We start from the raw sequence: 20,282 nt of genomic DNA on the forward strand, positions 1-20,282 counted from the left end.
TGCCTCTGGTGCGCCCTGAGTGTGTCCTTTGCATTTATACCTGGGGCAGAGAGACCCCCCCCCCCCCCCCCCCCCCGCGGAATCTTCTAAGGAACTTATGGCTTAGGCATCTTCTGCTCCCTTTTACAGGCTAAGGGCCTGTGGCTCAGAGAGAGGGAGTTACTTGTCCAAGGGTGCCCAGTTGGTACGGGTGGTGGCAATTTCGACCCTGGTCTGTCTGCCTCTGGTGCGCCCTGAGTGTGCCCTTGGCAGTGATGCTTAGGTAACAGAGAGGGGGCAGGGGAGCAACCACCTCGTGATTCAGTGAGCACTGAGTGAAGTGAATCACCCTCCTTCCCTCACCATTAACCATTTTTATTAACTTGTCACGACTCCAAGTGGGCAGTTTACCTTGAGGACGAGTCCTCACCGGAGTAGATGTGACTCTAGGCCACCCTCAAAGTCGCCTGGTTGGCAGTGAGCCCTAAGCGTGGGACTTGAGCTCAGGTCCCCGGACCCCGGGCCTTTGTCTCCTGTGCCTGGCTGCTCCCGGCTGTCACGTGCTGAGCCCTCCCTTGCCTCCCCAGCTGAGAACGCCACCAACACCACCCAGGATGAGCAGCGGGAGTGGCTGAGCTGTGACCACCAGGAAGAGATGCTCAACCTGGGCTTCACCATTGGCTCCTTCGTGCTCAGCGCCACGACCCTGCCGCTGGGGATCCTCATGGACCGCTTTGGCCCCCGGCCCACGCGGCTGGTTGGCAGGTGAGGGGGGGGCAGGAAGGCAAGGCTGGTGCTGCAGGGGGGAGGGGAGGCTCAGGGTGTTCGCGGGCAACCCCTTCTCCTTCCCTGGGTCTCCACAGTGCCAGCTTCGCCGCGTCCTGCGCCCTCATGGCCCTGGCCTCTCGGGACACCAGAGGTGAGTCGTTTGACCTCTCGCCGCCCACAGGAAAAGAATGGGTGGGATGAAGGCAGATCGCCTGCCATCCCGGCTCCTGCCCTTGGCCTCCCACAGCCCCCCAAATGCCCTGACCCATCGCTCTCCCCTTCCCAGTTCTGTCTCCGTTGATATTCCTCGCGCTGTCCCTGAATGGCTTTGGTGGCATCTGCTTAACGTTCTCTTCACTCACGGTGAGTGTGACAGGCCCCGCTTGGCAGGAGGGCACCCTGGCGTGGGGGTGGGAGTAGAGGAGAGTGAGGGGGACAGCGGGTGATGGAGGAGCCAGTGGACCCAGAGCAGAGGCGTGTGCAGGCTGCCGCTGAGGGTGGACGTGAGGCTGTGTCCGTGGGGATGTGACGCCGTGTGGGAGTGTGGGTGTTGGGGGGTGCGTGTGTCCCCAGCACACAATGTCTGCTGGCCTCGGTTCTAGGCGCTGGGGGGACAGCACAAACAGAACTGCCGACTTCCTCACCTTTCTGGAACTTCCGTTCTGGGGTTGGGCGAAGAGGCAGCCTTCTCCAAACAAGTAAACTAATAAATTCTGCCAGTAGTCGGAAGTGCTGGAAAGAAAAGAAAGCTGGGCAGTGTGGCAGATAGTGACACGGTAGGAGCAGCGTGTGCGTGTGTGCGTGTGTGTGTGATGCTCTAGATGGGCAAGGGCGTGCACAGGTGAATGTGTTCCTGAGGGTATTAGGTTAAGCCACGTCAAATTGCCGACACTTGACCGTGCTGGACCTACAGAAACAGCTTTTTCCACATGACTCAGCCTCCTGCAAATGTGCGTGGCTTTGTGTGTGTGTTGCTCTAAGTGTGTGTGTTTCTGTATGTGAGTGTAAGGGTTAAAGGCTGATGAGTGTGTGGTGGGGGAGGGGTTCCTGGCTGGGCCAGCCTCGGGGCTGTTTATCTCGGATGAGGGCCACCCTGACCAGTCCTGACCGCCAAACTGGGTGTTTTTGGCTGAATTTCACCTCACCCAGCAGCCGCCTTTAATTCCAGCCCGGGACGTTTCACAACTCTCCAAGGAAGCGGATCCCTTCCTCCCCCCCCCCTCCACCCCCACCCCCGCGAAGCCCCTTCTCCACGCTGTGCAGCTTGGCTGGGGCCCTAGATCCCCTCTCTTCTCTGTGCCCTGTCCCGCGCTGCGCGGTGCGCAACCTCGGACCCTGCCCCTGCCGGCCTAGGCTCTGCGCCCGCCCGCCCGCCGCTCCTCCCCCTGCCCCGCAGCCAATAATCTCCAGCCAATGGCAGGGCCCGGCGCCTGCCCCGCCCCCGCCCCGGGCCTCTGCCCTCGCCCGCCAAGACAGACCGGAGCCAGGACCTCCAGTGCTGCCCAGCCCCTCGCCCCCCGTTAGCCCGGCCGGCCTCGCGCCCTCCCCCCCACCCCGGCGCCTCCCTGCTGGGCCGAGACAAGCGCCCCGAGACCCTGGGGCGGGGGTGCCAGGGGTCCGGGCAGCTCTCCCTGGCACTTTCCCTGGTGTCCTTGGCAGCGTGCCTTGCAGATACCAGGTGCCTGGGAAACCTCTACCCCAGGAGGGGTCAGCCTGGTCCCACCCCCTTTTCACAACCGCTTGGAAGTTGGTGGAGGACTCAACTCTCTGCGGGTTTTCTCCTCTGTGGAGAGGGTTGAAGTGTTGCGTGGCATCTAAGGCCTTTCCCAGCTAAGGGCTCTGTTGACCTGGGGTGGGGGGGGATGGTGGGGCCAGAGGGGGATGTACACAAAGGGCAGCATGACTTTGCTTTCTCCTCCCCGGAGGGCCTGGCTCAGGCCAGAGAGCAGAACATATGATCAGTTCTCTACTGGTGGCGATTCTTGGCCTGCTGTGCGCGTCAGAGCCACTTCTCCTGGTCACCTGGCCTGCCCCTGCCCCCTCCTTTACATCCGTCCTTCCCTCCCTGGCACCTCCCGTGACTTGTGCCTTTGGGGCCACCCAGGAGGGCTCATTACAGAGCCAGCCATGGTCACAGCCTTGGGGTCCGGGATAGAGCCGGGGTTGCCAGAACAGGGGAGAAAGTCATTAAGGAGCTCTGTGAACTTGAGTACATTTCTTTCCCTCACTGGGCCTCAGTTTTCTTATCTGTCAAATGAGTTGCACTAGATCAGTTTTTCTTAAACACCCATTCCGTGGGTTATTAAGAGGCGTCACAAAATAGAAGGGCTCCACGAACAACTAACTTGGGAAACCCTGGGCTCGAGCGGAATTGACAAAAGTGTTCTTTGAGGGCACTTTTGGGAACCGTTGAGATGCTCAAGTGCATTGGGAGTCTGTGGGAGGGAGGCTGTTAGCCAGTTTCCTGTGATTTTGCCTTTGAGCTTTTCTGTTGCCTCTCCTGAGGCTGGTGTTCCTGGAGCTCACTTTGAGGGCTGCGGGGTGGGATGCATCGAGGCTTAGTCCCATTGACTGGGCCAGGGGTACCCCGGGCAGTGTCAGGGTCCTTCAGCTTACCGGTACTGCTTCCCGCCCTCAGCTGCCCAACATGTTTGGGAACCTACGATCTACGTTCATGGCCCTCATGATCGGCTCCTACGCCTCTTCTGCCATCACATTCCCGGGAATCAAGGTATTGGACCTGTTTGGGGCGGGGGACCAGTGAGGTCACCTGGGTTTCCTTTTTGCCTAGAGAAACTAGGTGGGGCTGGGTGAGTGGCTGGCATGCCTGGGAACCGTTGTTCCTGCCAGGCAGAGGTCAGTCCCCACCACCGTGGGGCAAGCACTGAAGTGTCATGGGAGGGGCCCAGGCATTGCCGCTGGCCGATGGGTCTCCCTGCTTGCCTCCTTTCCTGTCCTGCCATCCTAGGCCAGGCCTTCGTCCTCTCTTCTGGGCTAGCTCAAGCCTTCCCAGCTGGTCTCCCTGCCTCAGACACCTTTCCCCTCTCTGGTCTGTCCTTCACGTGACTTCCAGAATGATTTTAGTTGGAGGCCTGGCTCACACATCTGCCCTGCTTCACTGACAGAATCAAGTCCCTCCATCCTCTTTACAGACATTCAGTGCCCTTGATCTCTCTGGCCTCAACCACTTTTCCAGTCACATTTCCTTCACCTGCCCTGGAGAGGCTTGTTGCCTTGGTCCAAGGTCATGAAGTTAGTCCATATCAGGCTGCAGCCTGAACAAATCAGCCTGGCAGAATTAGAACCGGAAGGCCTGAGTTCTAGCCTGGGGGCAAGCTTGGGGCCTCATGCCTTCCTCTGATATCAAATGATAACAAAGCGTGCTTTCAACTGGGCCATAGGATGCCCTTCAGATTCCACCATGGGCAGTGAAGTTTGTTTAGGAGGCACTTGCTGGGTGCCCCCAAAAGAGTTTGAGAGTGCATGGGTGGGAGTGGCCATCAGTTGTTCAGGTAGCAGCAGGCATGGAGGGTGGGAGGGGTTTGAGGAGGCAGATCTTAACACCCACTCACTTGGAGATGTGGTTCTTTGAAGCTCTGTCCTGTCCCCCAGAGAAGAAGGGAGCCTCAAGGCCCAAGGCTGAGGAGGAGCAGAAATTTTCCCAGGCAGCACTGGAGCTCTGGGCAGGAGCCTGAGGAGGGGGCAGATGTCAGTCATCCCAGGCAGGGAGGACAAGACCAGGGACACCATCTCTAGGTACCTGGCTTCCCCAGTAGAGGGCTGACGCATTGGCACAGAATCCCAACCAGTTCCCAGCCCACCTGGGTTGGAAGGCCTTGGGCAGCGCTCTTTGCACACATGCGCACACGCCCACGCTCCCAGTTGTACTCCCTGGGAACACCTGTGAAAGGTGAGATAAGGCTTCTCTCGGTCGGGTTTGTCTTTCCCTCAGGGCACGTGCCAGGAAGGGGCAAGATACACACAGGCCTGGTAAACCTAGAGCATTACTTTTTCTCTTTTGTACATAAAATGCAATGGCATTTTTGTGTGGAAGCCGACATGTGCGTGGAGTCACAGGCAGGCTTGTGTGTCCTTTTCCGATAATAATTGACATTCCAAAGACCTTCAGCACCCGGGGGTGGGCGGGTGGGATTACTTCACGTCTCGTTAGGGGGCTGGGGTGAAAGGGGGAGAGGATGGTGGTCTCCTGGGTCTCTTAACTTCCGGCCTCCACTTCCCATCTGCAAATCAGGTGCAAGGAATAGGGTAGAAGAGACCTTGTCTAGGGTCTCTGAGGCCTGGGCTCTGCCTTGGGCTGGGAGAGGTGAGGCCAGGTGGCCCATGGGCCTGCCCCTCCTTCCACAGCTGATCTATGACGCTGGCGTGTCCTTCATGGTCATCATGTTCACGTGGTCGGGCCTGGCCTGCCTCATCTTTCTGAACTGTGCTCTCAACTGGCCCAGCGAAGCCTTTCCTGCTCCCGAGGAAGTCAACTATACGTGAGTGGCTGTGGAGGGCTGTGTGACGAGGGGGACTCCCCTCCCTGTGGAGGGAGGGGTGGGTGGGGAGTGGGGGGCGGTAATACAATGGACAGAATCAGCTTTGGCCTCTGCTTTCTCATCTGTACAATGGGCGTGATCCTCCCCACCGACAAGCGTTTGAGTAGAAGTGGCACATAACGGGCGGTCAAAACACCACCACTGTTATTTTTTCTGAGTTTGGAGGACGGGAACAGAGTAGGAGGGATCCCAGCAACAGTGCCATGTGTCATATGGTCCCAGGAGGGGGATACAAAGACTCAAATACCCCACCCTTTGTAGGACAGCCTGAATGCTGACTTTTCTCCACCCCCTATCAGTTCAGTGGGGTCAGGGGAGATGTTCCACAAGGAAGCCTGTCAAAAAGCTGATATTTGAGTGTCTGCTGTGGGCCAGGCCCTGTGCTTAGCAGTCCTACCACCCTCCACAGTCCTGTTAGTGGGTTCTTTTATTAACTCCATTCATAACAAAAGTTCAGGGAACAAAGTGACTTTCCTAAAGTCCAACCATTGAAGGGGGCAAATTAAAGATTGGAACCAGGCTCTCTGACTCCAGAGTCTGAATTCTTTGGTTTTTTTGTTTGTTTGTTTGTTTGTTTGTTTGTTTTTATTAAAAAAGTTTTTTGGGGGTGCCTGGGTGGCTCAGTCAGTTGAGCGTCTGACTTCAGCTCAGGTCATGATCTCACGGCTTGAGTTCGAGCCCCGCGTTGGTCTCTGTGCTGACGGCTCAGAGCCTGGAGCCTCTTCAGATTCTGTGTCTTTCTCTCTCTCTCTGCCCCTTCCCCGCTCACACTCTGCGTCTCTGTGTCTCTCAAAAATAAACATTAATAAAAAAAGTTTTTTTAATGCTTATTTTTGAGAGAGAGAGGGAGGGACGGAGTGGGGGAGGGGCAGGGAGAGAGGGAGACACAGAATCTGAGCTGTCAGCACACAGCTCAACGTGGGGCTCAAACTCAAAAACCGTGAGATCATGACCTGAGCCGAAGTTGAACGCTTAACCAACAGAGCCATCCAGGCGCCCCTCCAGAGTCTGAATTCTTTTTTTTTTTTTTTTAATTTTTTAACATTTATTCAATTTTGAGAGACCCAGACAGAGTGCAAGCAGGGGTGGCGCAGAGAGAGGGAGACAGAGAATCCAAAGCAGGCTCCAGGCTCCGAGCTGTCAGCACAAAGCCTGACATGGGGCTCGAACTCACCAACGGTGAGATCGTGACCTCAGCCAAAGTGGAATGCTTAACCAACTGAGCCACCCAGGCTCCCCTCCAGAGTCTGAATTCTTAATGCTGCCTCCATGGTAACAGCCCAAGTGAAAAAGGACTCACCCACCCTTCACTTACTGGGTGCTAAAGCTGGCCCCTGGCCCAGGCTCCGAGTGACAGATGCGAGCCTGCACTAGGCAGCTTGTCAGTGGGCATGTCAGCCAGCGCCAGGTAAAGGGTTGTGCAGCACCCCTAGGGCAGACTGGGATGGACCCCTTGGGCAGGCTGTCGAGGGTGGGCTCTGCGTGGCTGGTTCCCACATTCCCTGGCCCGGCTGCTGGCAGGAAGAAGATCAAGCTCAGCGGACTGGCCCTTGATCACAAGGTGACAGGTGACCGCTTCTACACCCATGTGACCATTGTGGGCCAGCGGCTGAGCCAGAAGGCCCCCAGCCTGGAGGACGGGGCTGAAGTCTTCATCTCATCCCAGGATGTTCGTGGCATCTCAGAAAGCCCTCCTGAGAGTGAGTGTCTGGTCAAGGGGCCAGCCTTGGGTGACAGGTGGGGTGGGTCCTCATGCTTATTAGTGAGCACTCGTTCTCTCCCCTTGTGCTCTATACCCAACACCCCATGATGTCAATAGGTGAGGTTTGATCCCCATTTACAGAATGAGGGGAAATCAGAGCTCAGAGAACTCCACAAGTTCAGACTCGGGGGTACTCTGTTGGATTCCTGCGTGAAGGAGGGGGGGAGGAGCTTCCAGAATGGGGCAGGATCTCCAGGCCTGTGGGACGGTTGGTTTCATCAGGGCTCCCTACAGCCTCTGAGCCCCTTGCATCAGGTGCCGCCAGGTTGAGCCAGCTGCGAGGCCCTCCAGCGCCCGGCTGGCTGGCTCCCCCTGCTGGCTGGAAGAGGATCTGCAGCCACCTGCCTGAGCCGCTTCCCAAGGTGTCAGCTCCCAGAAGATCGGCAGGTGCACCTGCCCTGGAGTCAGGAGATGGGGAGTCCGGCTCCTCAGTTGCAGGCCGTGTGACTTGGGCAGATCACTTAAGCCTGTTCTGGCTTTCCTTATCTCTGAAACTAACAGTCATCATGCGCAGTGGAGGGGGAAGTTAGCGGTGAGGCTTAAACGGAGACGTGGATATGGCAGCTCTGTAAATGGCACAGGCTGTGCAGTCGTGAGGGTATGACCCCCCCCCACCCCCACCCCCGTGGAGCCTCCCGTGGCAGAGTGGTGGCAGCCATGAGCTGAGTCCAGCCGACCTGCAGCTTCCAGCCCTGTGAGCTTGAGCAAGTCACTGGGTCAATTTCCTCATCTGCAGAACGTGCTGAGGACAGGGTTGTTGTTCACTTTTGGTAAATGGGAAGGTGCTTAATAAATAGTAGCTAGAGTTATTACCACACCAAGGTATACACCCAGCGGGCAGCTGAAAACGTTCTGTTGAGATCAGTATTAAACTGGGCAAGAACTTGGAGGCCAGTGAATCTGAGCCCTCGTTTCTGAAGGAACCAATCCCCTGAGAGTCACACAGTGAGTGGCTGAGCCCCTCTAGAACTGCATCAGCTGGGACAGTTGGAGGGCAATGGAAGATCTGGGGCTCAGGGGCGCCCTCTGCTGTCTCTCCAGAGTCTGTCCCCTTCCGCCAGAGCCTCTGTTCCCCCATTTTCCTGTGGAGCCTTCTCACCATGGGCATGACCCAGCTGAGGGTCATCTTCTACATGGCCGCCATGAACAAGATGCTGGAGTACCTCGTGACTGGTGGTCAGGAGCATGGTGAGGTGCTGCTGAGCCCACTGGGGGCTGGGGGCACAGGAGGGTCACCCTGGCGGGCTCCTCTCACTCTAGCTTCTCTCCCCACCCCCCAACAGAGACGGACATCCTGAGAAAACGGGCGGCAGAGACAGGTAGGGGGATAGAAGTTGGGGGCCTGGCCCACACCCGCCCCACTGGTGCCCACTCCACAGGGAGCCTGGGCCCAGCCTTGTAACTCTGGGCATTTGGGGCATCTGAGAATCTGGGGGTCAGAGGGGGGCTATTCTGGCACGGCTTCTCCTACACCGGAAGTGGGTGACAGTGCCCACCGGGCTGCTGGCATTGCTCGTGCCAGCTCCTGACTCCACTTCTCTTCCCGTCCTGCCCAGTTGGGTTCTACTCCTCCATCTTTGGGGCCATGCAGCTGTTGTGCCTTCTCACCTGCCCCCTCATTGGCTACATCATGGACTGGCGGATCAAGGACTGTGTGGACGCCCCCACTGAGGGCAGTGCCCTCGGAAACGCCAGGTGACCTGTATAGGGATGGTGACAGCTTTTTGTTTTTCATGTGCTTTCACACCCGGCTTCTCATTTCCTTCTCCCGAGAGCCCTGGGAGAGCAGGAATATCTCCCCATTTTACAGATGAGGAAACTAAGGCTAAGGTGGGCATAGCTCACTTGATCATAAGGATAGCTGAGGTCAAGTGCTGACCATGCACTAGGCACCTTGCATTGTCTTACGGAGTCCTACAACAGCTCTCTGAGGGAGGTATGTTATCCTCACTTCACAAAGCTGACACGCAGAAAGGTTAAGCAACTTACCCAAGATCGCACAGCTTGTAGTAGCATGTTCCGGAACCTATGTTGTAAAGGGTATACTCAAAAGCCTTCTTATGGCTAGAAACAGAGAGAGTTGGAATATCAGACATCTATTGCTGTATCACAGATTAGCCCCAAAGCTGGGCATCTTTAAACAGCTAACGTTTCTTGTCTCGTATAGTTTCTGAGTCAGGAATCTGGGAATGACTTAGCTGGGCGTTCTGGCTCAGGGTCTGTCTGTCTGAGTCTGTTTGGGCTGGTGTAACAAAATACCACACACTGGGTGGCTTAAAAACAATAGACACTTATTACCGTTCTGGAGCCTGGAAGCCTCAGATCAGGGAGCCAGTGGTTGACCGAGGACCTTCTTCTGGGCGACTATCTTCTTGCTGTGTCCTCACATGGCCTAAGGAATAGGGAGCTCCATGGGGCCTCCTTTATAAAGGCACGAATCCCATGATGAGGGCTTTCCCCTCGTGATTTAATCACCCGCCAAGACCCCCACTGCCTAATACTACCATGTTGGGCATGAGGATTCTAGCATGTGAATTTCGGGGGGACACAGTCATTCAGACCACCGCAGGCTCTCTAGCTGTCGGCCAGGCCTACAGATACCTGAGATATCGACCGAGGTCAGAGAATCTGTTCCTGAGCTCACTCAGGTGGCCCTTGGCAGGAGGTTTGGCCCCTCTCCACCTGGGTCTGTCCCGAGGGCTGCTCACCACAGAACAGCTTCCCCCAGCAAGGGGTCTAAGGGAGGGAGACAAAGACAGAAGCTTCTGTGTCCTTCACAGCGAAATCTCACCAGTGACATTCCATTGTTTCTGTCGTATTCTGTGGGTCGTCCCGAGTAACTGGTACAGTGTATGACGGGACTACACAGGACATGGGTAGCAGGAGGTGGGGCCAATGAGGCCCATCTTGTTGGCTGGAGACCACAATTGGGTCTTGAACCCGGGTCTTCTGGGTTCTTTCTGTGTTAATCCACATAGTTCCTGTTTGTCCTGAGAGGACAGGAGAGAAGGCAGCTAAGGAACAATCTCGTGGCTTCCCTCCCCAGCATCGGTACTCCAGCCCGGGCACCCTGCCCATGGCCCCTGATGGCAGGGTCATCTGTCTAGGATAGATGAGCATCTCGGCCTGCTGGCCTCTCCCCTGGAGTGTGCCAGAGAGGGGCCTGCTGGATAGTCTGGGGCCAATCTGCTGTCACCGGAGTGGCATCTACTTTTGTCCAGGCTGATGGGCAGAGATGCTTCCGTAGAGGCGTCCAATTGGAGACGGCGTGAGGGCTTCCGGTTCGCCACCTTCTTTCCTATCCTTGATTCTCAGGCTTCAGTGTGTGTGAGACGTGCCTGGGCTGTTTGTCAGAATGCAGCTTCCTGGGCCCAGCCTCTGAGATTCTGGGGTGGGAGCCTGGAATCTGCATTTTAAAGAAAGCCCCGAGGTGATGCTGGGGGTAAAAGGTGGGGGAGCCACGCTTTGAGGAACACAGGGCTGGGGAAGTGGTTTGCTGCCTTTGTCGCCCCTGCGGTAGAGGCCCGGGAGAAGAGGGGAAGGCCAGGCGGGGAACCAGGCAGCTGCTGGGGACGTGGAGGCAGCAGCCGGTGACATCCTGTTCTCCTCAGGGATGGGGTCGCCACCAAGTCGGCCAGACCGCGTTACCGCAAGATCCAGAAGATCACCAATGCCATCAACGCCTTCACCCTGACCAACTTTCTGCTGGTGGGGTTTGGCGTCACCTGCCTCATCAATAGCTTACACCTCCAGGTACCCACCTCTGTCCTCCCCCCTCTCCCTGCCTCCCAGGACCCCTCCGAACCCATGCCTGCCTTCCAGGAAGCCAGGTTCTTGTCCTCTGGGTCTGTCTTCTGGGTCTCTGGGTCCCCCGGGGGGGGGGGGTATTCCAGGGATCGGGTGGGCAAGGGCTCCGCGCGGCTTCGTGTCGCCTGCCACCCTCCCCATCCTGCCTCTGGCCTCCACACCTGCTCTCACCTCTTCCCTCTCTCTTCTTGGTTTCAGTACGTGACCTTTATCCTGCACACCGTGGTTCGAGGTTTCTTCCACTCAGCCTGTGGGAGCCTCTACGCTGCAGTGTGAGTCAGCCGCTTCCTCCCCCAAACCCGAAGAATCCCCGAGCAGAGTCGAAATGGCCCCGCCCACCCCATCATGCCCCTCTCCCCTGCCTCCCGGGAGTGCTGACCTCTTGGAGTTGGTGGGGAGCTGGGAGGCCACCTGGTGGGCTGCTGGTGGGGCTGCCCTCTCCCGGCATCGGCATCTCATCTTGGGTGGTGGGGTCCTTGCCTCTTCAAAGGTAGCCTGCTGCCAGGGGGTCCTCCCTTAGAGGAAGCCAGGATTCTTCTCCTTCTCCTTCTCCTCCTTCTCCTCCTCCTTCTCTTTTTTTTTTTTTTTAAAGTTTATTTATTTTGAGAAAGAGAGAAAGAGAGAACAAGCTGGGGAGGGGCAGAAAGAGAAGGAGACAGAGGATCCGAAACCGGCTCTGTGCTGACAGCAGAGAGCCCAACGCAGCGCTCGATCTCAGGAACTGTGAGATCATGACCTGAGCCAAAGTCGGACGCTTAACCAACTGAGCCCGCCCCCCCCACGTGTGCCTTGGTCCTATGTCTGCTCTCTCTCCCCCGTCAGCCCTGTAGAAATTTCCAGATTGCAGCCTGCCTTATGACTCTCCTGCTCCATCTGGAGCAGCCCCCGGTTCCCTCTCCTCTCACCCTTCTGGTTTCCACTGCCAGTGCTGCTGACGGACTCCCCGGGGTGTGTAATGAGCAACGGCAGTGACACTTGTCACCGTTACCAGGGACTTCTTCAATGGCAGGCGTGGTGCAGGACACCTGGCCAGGGTCAGCAGAGGGCAGCCCGTCTCCTTCACCTGCTCAAGCCGGAGCCTTGGAGTGAGCCTTGGCTCTTCCCTTCCTCACACTCCATGTCTAGTCCTCTGCGGTCCCGCTGTCCACAGACCCCGAATGCGACCCTCTCCTTGTCTCCACCGCCACCCCCCTGCCCTGGCTGGGCGCAGCAGCTCCTGGCCGGGTCCCTGCATCTGCTCTTGCCTCCCTCGGTCTATTTAAGTTTATTTATTTTGAGAGAGACAGAGCGGGCAGGGGAGGGACAGAGAGAGTGGGAGGGAGAGAATCCCAAGCAGGCTCTGTGCTGTGAGCACGGGGCCTGATGCGGGGCTCAAACTCACAAACCATGAAGTCATGACCTGAGCTGAAACCAAGAGTCTGATGCTTAACCGACAGAGCCACCCAGGTGCCCCCTCCCTTGGTCTATTTTTAACACAGGGGCTGGAGACACCTGCTGGGACATAAGTCTTTTTCTGTCACTCCATGGCTTCCTGCCTTGTTTCTGAGAAAAAGCCAGAGGCTTTGTTATGGCTTAACAGGCCCTACAAGGTCTAGCTCCCCCCTCCCCCACCCTGGGCCCTGTCTGCTCTCTTCACCCCCCTTCCCCCTTCTCTCACTCTGCTGCGGCCTCTTCATTTCTCAGAAACCCCAAGTGTGTCCCCTACTTAGGCCATTTGCACTTCCTGTTCCCTCTTTCTAGAACAGTCTCCCTCCAGATAGCTGCAAGGCCCACAGTTACCTCACCTTCTCCAGGTCCGTACCCAGGGTCCCCTTGTCAGTGAGGCCTCTGCTGGCCATCCTGTCCATGGTGGCAGCCCCCTGGACGCCCCCACCTGCTTTCTCCACCCTATGTCTCTCCTTGGCTCTCGTCACCAGCCAACAATCTGTGTGTGTATCTTGCTCGTTGTCCGACTGACACCGGCCCCACCAGAAAGCCACCTCTACGAGGGTTCGGTTCAGTGCTGAATGTGCTTGCGCCTTAGAATGGCACCCGGCACGTGGGAACTCAGTGAATCCTTGTCAAAAGAATAAATGAACCGCCCAGCGAGGTCAGTGCTATCTCGGTTATTAGTGGAGGAAGTGGGTCTCTGAGAGATTGCATAACTTGCTGTTATCACACAGATAGTAGTTGGCAGAAGCCAGCTTAGTGGCCCCGAAGCCGCAGCACACAGCTTTGAGGCCAGAGTCCAGAAAGCACAGGCAAAGAGGCTTTTTTTTTTTTAATTAATTAAAGTTTATTTATTTATTTATTTGGAGACAGGGAGGGAGAGTGAGTGGGCGTGTGTGCGCACAAGTGGGGGAGGGGCAGAGAGCAAGTGAGAGAGAGAGAGAATCCCAAGTAGGCTCCACACTGTCTGCACAGAGCCCGATGTGGGGCTCGAACTCACAAACTGTGAGATCGCGACCTGAGCCGAAATCAGGAGTCGGGTGCTTAATTGACTGAGCCACCCAGGTGCCCTGCAAAGAGGCTCTTAAGTTCCACCCTGCCCACCTAACCTGGGGGCGGGGGGGGGGGGGGGGAGTCTGGCACAGGGGGCTGGACTGGAGAGGGCCACGTGCCCGTCCTAACTGGGCTACCTCTTCTTGACAGGTTCCCGTCCAACCACTTTGGGACGCTGACGGGTCTGCAGTCCCTCATCAGTGCTGTGTTTGCCCTGCTCCAGCAGCCGCTTTTCATGGCCATGGTGGGACCCTTGAAAGGAGAGCCCTTCTGGGTGAGAACTGCGGGTGGCGTGGGGGTGGAGAGCAGGAGCCCCTTTCCAGGGGGCTGAGGGGGAGGGGCCTTGAGGTGACAGAATCCCTCACTCATCTCTCAGGCTGAAGGTCTCTGATCTGGGGGCTCCCCAGCTGGCTGTCCATCACAACCCGTCACGGTGCGTTAAAAATACAGATTCCCCAGCCAGCCACATCAGCATCCCTCACCCTGGGCCCAGGAGTATCTTTGTGCTAAGCCTCCGGGTGCCTTGTGAAGTGGCCTGGCTCTGATGCAGTCCAGTTTCACCCAGTGCATGGATCCTTTCTCCAGCACCTCTGGAAAGGGGTTCCAACAAACCCTCTCAACACCCTCAGTGACGGGGCAGCAGCCATTGGTATGGTCAGAAGGGCTTTTCCTTACCCAGAACCGACATCTGCCTCCCTAAAGCTGACCTTCTGTCTGCCCTGTGGGGCCACCTGTCCCGTAACCTTTCTCCCATAAGAATGATGGAGAAAGCGTAGCCACCCTTTAGTGAATGCTCACCAGGTACTGACAGCCCTGAGGAGGGACTTAGAGTCATGGCGATTTGCCCAAAGTCACACAGCGAGAAAGGCAGAGCCGGGTGTGGACCGAGGCCCAGTGCACGTGAGGGCCACTGCCCTGGGCCTCCTGTCCTCCGGCTGCGTGCCTTGGCTCCTTTAACTGTCTTCGAGTCTCTTCTCAGCACCCGCAATGGGATCCCCTTGTCAGCATCCTCAGAGGTCATGGTTCCCAGCCCAAAAGCTTCCATGTCAGAAAGTAGCCCAGACTGCCTCAGTAGCTCCCTAGAGGGCTCCAGCTGGTGTGGGCACCAGCCTCAGCCAGAGTTCCAACTAGGCTAAGAAACTTTACGAGCTCGTTGAACATTAAATGAGATATTGGTGGAACAGTGACCGAACACTGGAAGCACTAGCTATATTTATCATTGTGGCCCAGGACCTGAGTACAAATGGCTGCCTTCTCCTCTCTGCTGAAGGTTAAATGGGAGGGCCCTTGAGGGTGATGGGGGGAAGCGGGTACCTGTTTGACTCTTGTCTTTCTCCTTGCCCTAAAGGTGAATCTGGGCCTCCTGTTATTCTCACTCCTGGGATTCCTGCTGCCTTCTTACCTCTTCTACTACCGTGCCCAGCTCCAGAGGGAGTACGCCACCGACTGGGAGGGCCCAAAGAAGGTGCTTGGAAGCTCCGAGGTGACTGCCTAGATCCCTGCAGCCAAGGGACCCGGATGACAGGCCAAGGCCTGAGCTACCAAAGGGAATGCCTTGCCGGAGTCCGGCTCCAGCGGGCCCAGGGGTTCCCGAAGGATGAACGGCGTCGGCGAAAAAGTGAAAATAAAACAAAACTAGAATAAAAAACTAAAATAAAAACGGACACAGACAACAGCAGTGCGTTGAACTGGCCGATTTATTGTAGCAAACGTGGCATGATATGTGTGCTAGTGATTTCCTTGGAGCATACGTCATCTGTGTGTTCCTAACATCGCCTAATTTTAAAAATGTTCCTACGTGTAGTCAACCTTTAAGAAATAACATGGCGATTTTCTCGTAAAGTTCCCGCATACCCTTTGATTATTGATTAATTTCTTACCTTATTCCATTATGCATCTGCGTTTATCTATAATCTACAAAGCATTTGCTTTGCTGTTCTCGTGAAAGGCCCTCCATTTCTCGACGCCTCAAGTGGAACAGTTACGGGGACATGACCTCCTAACCACGTGAGGCCAGAAGAACAATGTGTTTGCCTCGGTCCGAGGTGCCGGGAAGGGGCCGATAGGACCTTAGAAACCCATGCCTCACACATTCTCAGAGAGACAATGCACCTAGGAACTAAGGAACCATTCTGTACGTGAACCGACTAGGTTCAGTCACCATCTGGAATGCCTCCGGGGGGCCAGGTGGGCCTAGGAGTTGAAGTCTCCTGTGCCCAGAGATACACTCCTTAGTTGCCCGAGTGGGGCTTTCAAATCCATATGTCTCTCCTTTACAGGCCCTCTTTGCTGGCAAATGCAGAGGCCACAGGGGACGGCAAGGGCTAAACGTAGAGCCGCTCAACTTCTTGCAGAACCTTATTTTCTTCCCTAATGGTTCTTTTCCCAGAGGGCCTGTCGAGGGCAATTCCCCAACAGACAACACCCCAGGTACTTTTAAGGCCAAATTACCTAAAAGCGGGAGGACAAGAAGCTTCACTGTCGTCGGGCCGCCCTGCAGTCACCAGTCCGTCCACAGCCCGGGCCCCGCCACTCAGGCTGGGATAGCTCGGCTTCCAGCAATGCCTCATATGGCTTTTCTACCTGTAACATACGCACAGAGCTGGGCCGTGGATTTATAAATACCAAGAGAAGTTCTATTTTTGTAGGGACTTGCTAAAAGGAAAAAAAAGAACTAAAAAAAATTTTCCCCAAAGCAATAATGCTCCATTGACTGAAGACAGCCCTGTGCTAGAAGGATTGGGCCTTCTTTCTCCTCAGATTGGAGGAGACCAGGATGCGGGCTGTCTTGCCTCTGGGCCTTCATCCTAGGGGCCCACCTCCTGGTGCTTCCTGGCTGCTTGTGGGATCAACAAACAGGTTACCCCTAGGGTCCTAGCTAAGCGATGCCCAGAGAGCGGGCATGCGTACACATGCACGTGTACGTGTTTGTGTGCACGTGCGTGTGAATGTGTGTGTGTGGACGAAACAACCTTCCCCTTGAGGAAAGGGGCCTGAGGTGGTGGCTGTGTCCTGGATGGGGTATTGGGGGTTGGGTAAGCCCCTTCAGGGCCGGAGGGCAGGTTCCCTCCCTGGTGCTGCCTTTTGTAGGTCTTAGAGGAAATAAAAAGGAAAGTGAGAGACTGGCTGGTGTGTGCCTGTATCTTTGTTGGGGGGGGGGGTGTTTTCCCACACTCCCATCCCTCTCCCCCACCCAGGCTTGGCTGGGCATTAAGTAGGACACCTGAAGTGCCAGCCTGTCCACCTCTGGCTGTCTGCCTCACCTCCCTCTGCTTAAGCATCCCTGCCCTTAGTGTCTGGAGGGAGCCCACATCCTGCCCTCTGCTCCTGCTCCCCCATTTCCCATGGTTTGAGGTACAGCCAGGAGGTTGCTTTTGTCTGTACAGGGGGATCGGAGCAGGATGCTTTAGAAATAATCCCTTAGAATGCTGGAGGTTTGTTGAAATTTACACTTTTTTATAGTCTCCTGTTTTATCTTAAAACTTATGCAAATTTTGAGCTCCACTTTCTACTATATTTATACTTATTTTTAACATCGAAATGAGGCTTTAAAATCACAAAGGTAAAGACACCATCTTTGAGAATGAGAGACCCTCCAGGAACTTCCACCTTTTTTATTTCAGGCCGACACCTCTTTATGTCCCTGGGACAGCAGCCTTAGAGGCTAGAGCAAGTTACAGAATGGAGCGGGGGCGGGGGGGGGGGTGTGCAGGGAGGGGCGCTGACATTTGTTGAGAATCTGCCTGTACTTCACAGGTTATCTCATTTCGTCCTAACTATAGCCCAAGAGGTTAGTGTCTTCACACTGTTTTTGTAGGTTGAGGAAAGCCCAGACAGGTTAAAGCACAAGACCAAGGGCACACGGTTGGTAGGTGTGGAACTGAACTTGAAACTTGGACACTCTGACTGCTGAGTCCTAACCACAGGCCTGCCAGGGCGGTTAGGGACAGAAAGGAGGTCCCAAGCTTCTCAGCCCAGCCCAGCTGTCCTCACAGGGCTGAGACTGACCTCAAAAGCCTTGCTCATCTCCCCCACCCCAATCCACCCGCGGGTGTGTGTGTGTGCGTGTGTGTGTAACTTTGGAGAACCCTGAAATGTTAGTGCTGAAGACAGTATCACAGATGAACTGCCTCTTTGCCCTAAATTATCTTTAGAAGTTAATGGAACAGACTAATCCACCCATTTCATAGATGAGAAAACACGTCCAGAGGGGTCTGGAGACTTGACAAAGTCACATAGCAGATCCCTGGCTGCTGTAGCCCAGACTCCTGGCTTCTAACACAGTTCCCTTTTTGCAACATTCTAAACCAGAATTGGACAGCACCCACCAACGGGTTGGGCGGGTTCCTGGAGGGCCTACCTGGGTCTCACAGCTCACCATCCCGCGCCTTGACTTTCCAAGTAATCTGGTGGAGGGCGATCGCGAGCGATTGCGAGCGATGGATCCCACCCGCCCCGGGTGCTGGCTGGAAGAGGAAGCAAGGTATGTGGGCCGGGGGATGGGTGTGCCCAGCAGGCGGCGCTGCGGGGCTGTGTCCGGGATGCGATGGAAGAGGTGGGAGGGGGCGGCGAGCCTGGAAGGGAGCCCCCCACACCCCTCCCCACACACAGCCTCCCCACGGGTCGGTCCTTCCCGGGCTTCGACCCCCAGACTCCTACCCTGGCTTGCACTGTCCTCCTTTGAGATCTCATGCCTTCCCGACCCCCACCCTTGCAAGCGTTATCTGCACCCCCACAGATGCCCAGACGGAAGGAGTGGGTCCAGACGTCGGCCGAAGCCCAGCTGGGGCTTCGGACGGGGTGGGCGTTGCCGGCAGAAATCCCGGCCTCCCGGGGGAGGGGTGGAGAGCTTGGGGAGGGGGCTGGGCAGGGGCGGAAGCGAGCTGGAGCCGTGTTTGTCGCGGCGCTGCCGAGTGGAACAGATGGCTGGGGAGGGGAGAGGGTACGTGGCGGGGGGGGGGGGGGGGGGGGGAAGGAGGGGTGCGGGGGCCGGAGGATGAGGAACGAGGAATTTCGACGCCCTGAGTCTCCCAGGAGAAGCCCCCCTCCCCATCTCTTCCTAGGAAGAGGGGGGTAGCGCCGGCCTTTTCCCGGAGAGCCTGGCCTCTGGCCTGCGGCGGCCCCCGGCTGCGCCGCCCGCCGCCCCAGGGCGCGCCCCTTATCCCTGGCCCCCCTCTGGCGCGGGCCCGGCCGGCGGGGTCAAGGCCGCCTCGAGCTGCCCGGGGCGCTAGGGTTACGGGGGCCGCACTCCGAGGGGCGAGGGGGCGGCGGGAAGCCAGCTCCCGAGCTGGGAGCGAGTTCAGGGATCGTAAATAGCTGAGGGAAAACGTGTTAATTGGAACTTTATGCAGATGAGCTGGGACCCGGGGCTGGGGGGTGGAGGGAGGGAGAAGGTCAGGCGGGTGCGGGACCCGAGCCCAGTTCCGAGGGGAGGGGAGGGGCGGGGAGGGCTCTGGCTCGGGACTGATGGGTGAGTATCCTCACGTCTGTGTGGTGGCTTCCCGGGAGGGCCGCGCGTCCCTGCAGGCGAGGCTTCCTGCCTGAGCCCCCACCCCAGAAACCGAGAAGACTCTTCCGGCGTGTCCACATCCCACGTCCAGAGGTCCGGGGTCTCAAATCGCCACGAGGGTGGGGAACACCTTGCAAGTGTCTGTTTCCGCTTGTGGCTGCTTACCTTGGGTCTCACTGCTGCAGTGTCCCCACCCCTGTGGGTCTCCGGGTCTCACTGCTGCAGTGTCCCCTCCCCTGTGGGTCTCCGGGTCTCACTGCTGCAGTGTCCCCTCCCCTGTGGGTTTCCTCCACCTCCCTCTGACTCGTCCATCCTTTATGCCCCATCTGGAGTGTTGTCTGTTATTTCCACCAAGTGTGTCTGAGGTGGGGGTGGGGGGTGTCTAACTTTTCTCCCTTTGCTTCCTTTCCCCTGTCTGCGGCCTCTCCCCTGCCCCTCCCCCCCCCCTTTCAGGTGTTTCTCAACCCTTAGGATGCTTGGTGACACCCCCCCATACACACACAGTTCTAGGGTCCCTCCCCCTAGTAATCCGATTCAGCAGGTCTGGGGGACTCTGGAATCTGCATTTTAGCAACTTCCCACCTAAATCAGACGGAAAAGACCCTCGTTTTTAGAAACACTGGCAGGGAGTTGGTGTGCTGGAAAGACTGGGCCAGCTTCCTTCAACAGCCCCCCACTTCCAAACCTGTCTCCATGCTCCTGACCTCACCTCTGCTCAGAATGGCCATTCTGGTTTCTGGCGTGACCCGACCAGCTGTGGAGAAGGTGCCAGAAGGAGGGAAGGAAGGAAAGAAGGAGAAAGGGAGAGAAAGCAAGCAAGCAAGAAAGAAGCCTGCACCTGGCTCTTCTCTCCCTGAGTAGGGTCTTCTGCTTCCTGTCTGCCCCTTCCCCTCAGCTGGACCATCTTCCTCTCTTACTCCACTAGCCTGGCCTCTCCTTCTCACTTCCTTTCCTTTTTGCCACTTCATCTGGAGTTTCTAGGAAGGCCAAAGAGTCACTGGGGGAGAGTGGCAGGCCCAGCCCAGAGTCCCCACCTCCAAAAGAAAGGGGCAAGAGGCACCTCTGGTGTTGGAAGGAAACGGAGGAGGGAAGCCGGACTTGAGGAAAGGGGACAACAGCAACCATGTAGGTCACCTTTCCAGGGGGGTATTGTACTTATTCCCCACAACAGCTCAATTTAAGCAGCCGGTATTGCCCCCACATCACAAACGAAAGACAAAAAACACAACGGACATTCAGAGAGGTTAAGTAAGTTGTTGCAGGTCACACAGTAAGTGGGAGAATAATTAGGTCATTCGCCTTCCACTTCCCCCGAATCGTTTCTCCAGATGCCACTGGTACACGTCCCTGGCCTGTCCTCCCCCCTGCCCCCCCCCCCCCAGGGGCAATGGGGATGGGGAAGGGCATCATGTACAGG

The 20,282-nt window shown here is 56.8% G+C and overlaps 1 protein-coding gene across 10 annotated transcripts in view; it reads left to right on the top strand.

Annotated features, from left to right (window-relative positions):
* SLC43A1 (solute carrier family 43 member 1) overlaps positions 1–15,034 on the top strand; it is a 32,634-nt gene extending 17,600 nt beyond the window's left edge. For 8 of the 10 annotated variants that reach the window (XM_040495112.1, XM_040495122.1, XM_040495118.1 and 5 more), the window contains 13 exons: positions 567–744; positions 843–898; positions 1,034–1,110; positions 3,386–3,478; positions 5,113–5,246; positions 6,828–7,006; positions 8,110–8,256; positions 8,352–8,387; positions 8,625–8,763; positions 10,680–10,821; positions 11,074–11,147; positions 13,507–13,630; positions 14,705–15,034. In XM_040495112.1, coding sequence (XP_040351046.1) covers positions 567–744; positions 843–898; positions 1,034–1,110; positions 3,386–3,478; positions 5,113–5,246; positions 6,828–7,006; positions 8,110–8,256; positions 8,352–8,387; positions 8,625–8,763; positions 10,680–10,821; positions 11,074–11,147; positions 13,507–13,630; positions 14,705–14,851 — 1,526 coding nt within the window. In that variant the 3' untranslated portion in view covers positions 14,852–15,034. The remainder of the gene's footprint in view (positions 1–566; positions 745–842; positions 899–1,033; positions 1,111–3,385; positions 3,479–5,112; positions 5,247–6,827; positions 7,007–8,109; positions 8,257–8,351; positions 8,388–8,624; positions 8,764–10,679; positions 10,822–11,073; positions 11,148–13,506; positions 13,631–14,704) is intronic. The other 2 variants (XM_040495113.1, XM_040495114.1) reach the window with 1 other exon arrangement.
* The last annotated feature ends 5,248 nt before the right edge of the window (positions 15,035–20,282 follow it).

The sequence above is a fragment of the Herpailurus yagouaroundi genome, unplaced genomic scaffold, assembly GCF_014898765.1.
Source record: "Herpailurus yagouaroundi ecotype Mexico unplaced genomic scaffold, PumYag 187, whole genome shotgun sequence".
NCBI lineage: Eukaryota > Metazoa > Chordata > Mammalia > Carnivora > Felidae > Herpailurus > Herpailurus yagouaroundi.